This window comes from Choloepus didactylus, chromosome 6 (assembly GCF_015220235.1).
Source record: "Choloepus didactylus isolate mChoDid1 chromosome 6, mChoDid1.pri, whole genome shotgun sequence".
NCBI lineage: Eukaryota > Metazoa > Chordata > Mammalia > Pilosa > Megalonychidae > Choloepus > Choloepus didactylus.
The window spans coordinates 81,317,719-81,319,348 of record NC_051312.1 but is presented as its reverse complement, the minus strand read 5'-3'; the positions used below and the strand labels follow the sequence as shown (position 1 = coordinate 81,319,348).

The 1,630-nt window shown below is 39.4% G+C and overlaps 1 protein-coding gene across 1 annotated transcript; it reads right to left on the bottom strand.

Moving 5' to 3' along the window:
• Positions 1 to 324: 324 nt before the first annotated feature.
• LOC119537100 (olfactory receptor 51G2-like) lies at positions 325 to 1,335 on the bottom strand. The gene has a single exon (XM_037839700.1). The coding sequence runs from the start codon at positions 1,333 to 1,335 to the stop codon at positions 325 to 327; it is 1,011 nt and encodes a 336-aa protein (XP_037695628.1).
• Between the last annotated feature and the right edge of the window lie 295 nt (positions 1,336 to 1,630).

Here is a 1,630-nt window from a genome sequence, read left to right as displayed (position 1 = left end):
ACTAAATTGGTATATGAAAATGGTGCAAAATCTAATGAAGTTTTGTCTTCTGGAGGACTGAAGAAAAAACACAAGCTGTGTTTTGCAATATGGGTCCAAAAGTCTGTGGTAAATAGTAATTAGGAAAAGAAAAATTACATGATAAATTTAATCAATAGCTACAGATGAAACAGGGAAGCACAGTTTGTGCACATTGTGAAAATACAACATACTAACACTTTTACTAATTTTTCTCCTATGGACATAGAGAGATAGACATAAATAATCATTTAAATTAAAAGTTTTGGTCTCAAAACTATTAATTTTATACCCATTATCCAAGATTTATGTTACAGATGTGATACGGGTTTTTTCACATTCTTTCTTGACAAAGAGTTTCAGAATTTTGTTTCTTATCTGCTTGGTTTTCACCACATAGACAATGGGGTTCATCACAGGAGGAATGAAGAAATGCACATTGGCTATGGCCACATAGATGTGTGATGGAAGTCTTGGGCCAAAGCGGTGCAGCAGAGAGAGGCAGATCATAGGTGTGAAGAAGAGGACCACAGCACAGAGGTGAGAGATGCAGGTGCTCAGGGCCTTGAGGCGGCCACCATGGGATGCAATGCTCAGTACAGTTTTCAGGATCAGCACATAAGAAAGGAGAATGAGGAGAAAATCAAGTCCCATGGTGGAGAGCACCACAAAGAGTCCAAGAATGCTGTTAATCCTTGTGTTGGAGCAGGAGAGTTTTATGATATCAGGATGCAAGCAGTAGGAATGAGAAAGTACATTGGAGTGACAGAAGCACAGCCTCCCCAAGAGGATGGGAAAGGGCACCTGTAAAGTCAAGGTACGCACAAAAATAGCCAAACCTATCCTAACAATTATGCCATTGGTGAGGATGGAAGTATAGTGCAAGGGATGGGAAATAGCAACATATCGATCAAAGGCCATTGCCAGTATGACAGCAGACTCAAAAACTTGGAAAGTGTGAATAAAGAACATTTGGGTGAAGCATAAAGAGTGAGTCAGCTCTCGAGCATCTAACCAGAAGATCCTCAGCATTGTGGGGTAGGTGAAGAGGGACAGACCAAGGTCAGAGGCAGCTAGCATGGCCAGGAAGAGGTACATAGGCACATGGAGGGACTGTTCCCACCAGATAACTGTCATGATGGTCACATTGCCCACCAGGGAAATGAAGAACATGGCACAGAAACATACGGAGATCCAGGTGTGCTGAGTCTCCAGCCCAGGGATGCCTGTCAGCAGGAAGGTGGGGAATATGGAGTTGGTGCTATTGACAGGAAATACGATGCCTGAACCACACAGATTTTCTAGAATGAAAGGCATTGTTGCAGAAAGAAATGTTAAAATCTGGTTTTATATTTTTACAATCTGAGTGCATATACCTTGGAATAAATGATTACCAGCCACATGAGAACTTTTCTTGAACTGATCTCTGTTTCCAAAATAAAATCAAATGCTGATTCCTAATGTATACAATGTAAGCCTATGATTAGAAAATATTACCTTCTCTATTGATCTATATATTAGTAGTTGAAAGGAAAGAGAAACTCTTACTTTTAAACTTGATTTTTAACATATCAAAGTCATAAAATTGATATAACATTATTTTAAAATAGAA

What these genes read in the sequence shown, in the direction of transcription:
- LOC119537100 (XM_037839700.1), bottom strand. Translation starts at nt 1,335, where the DNA reads ATGCCTTTCATTCTAGAAAATCTGTGTGGTTCAGGCATCGTATTTCCT.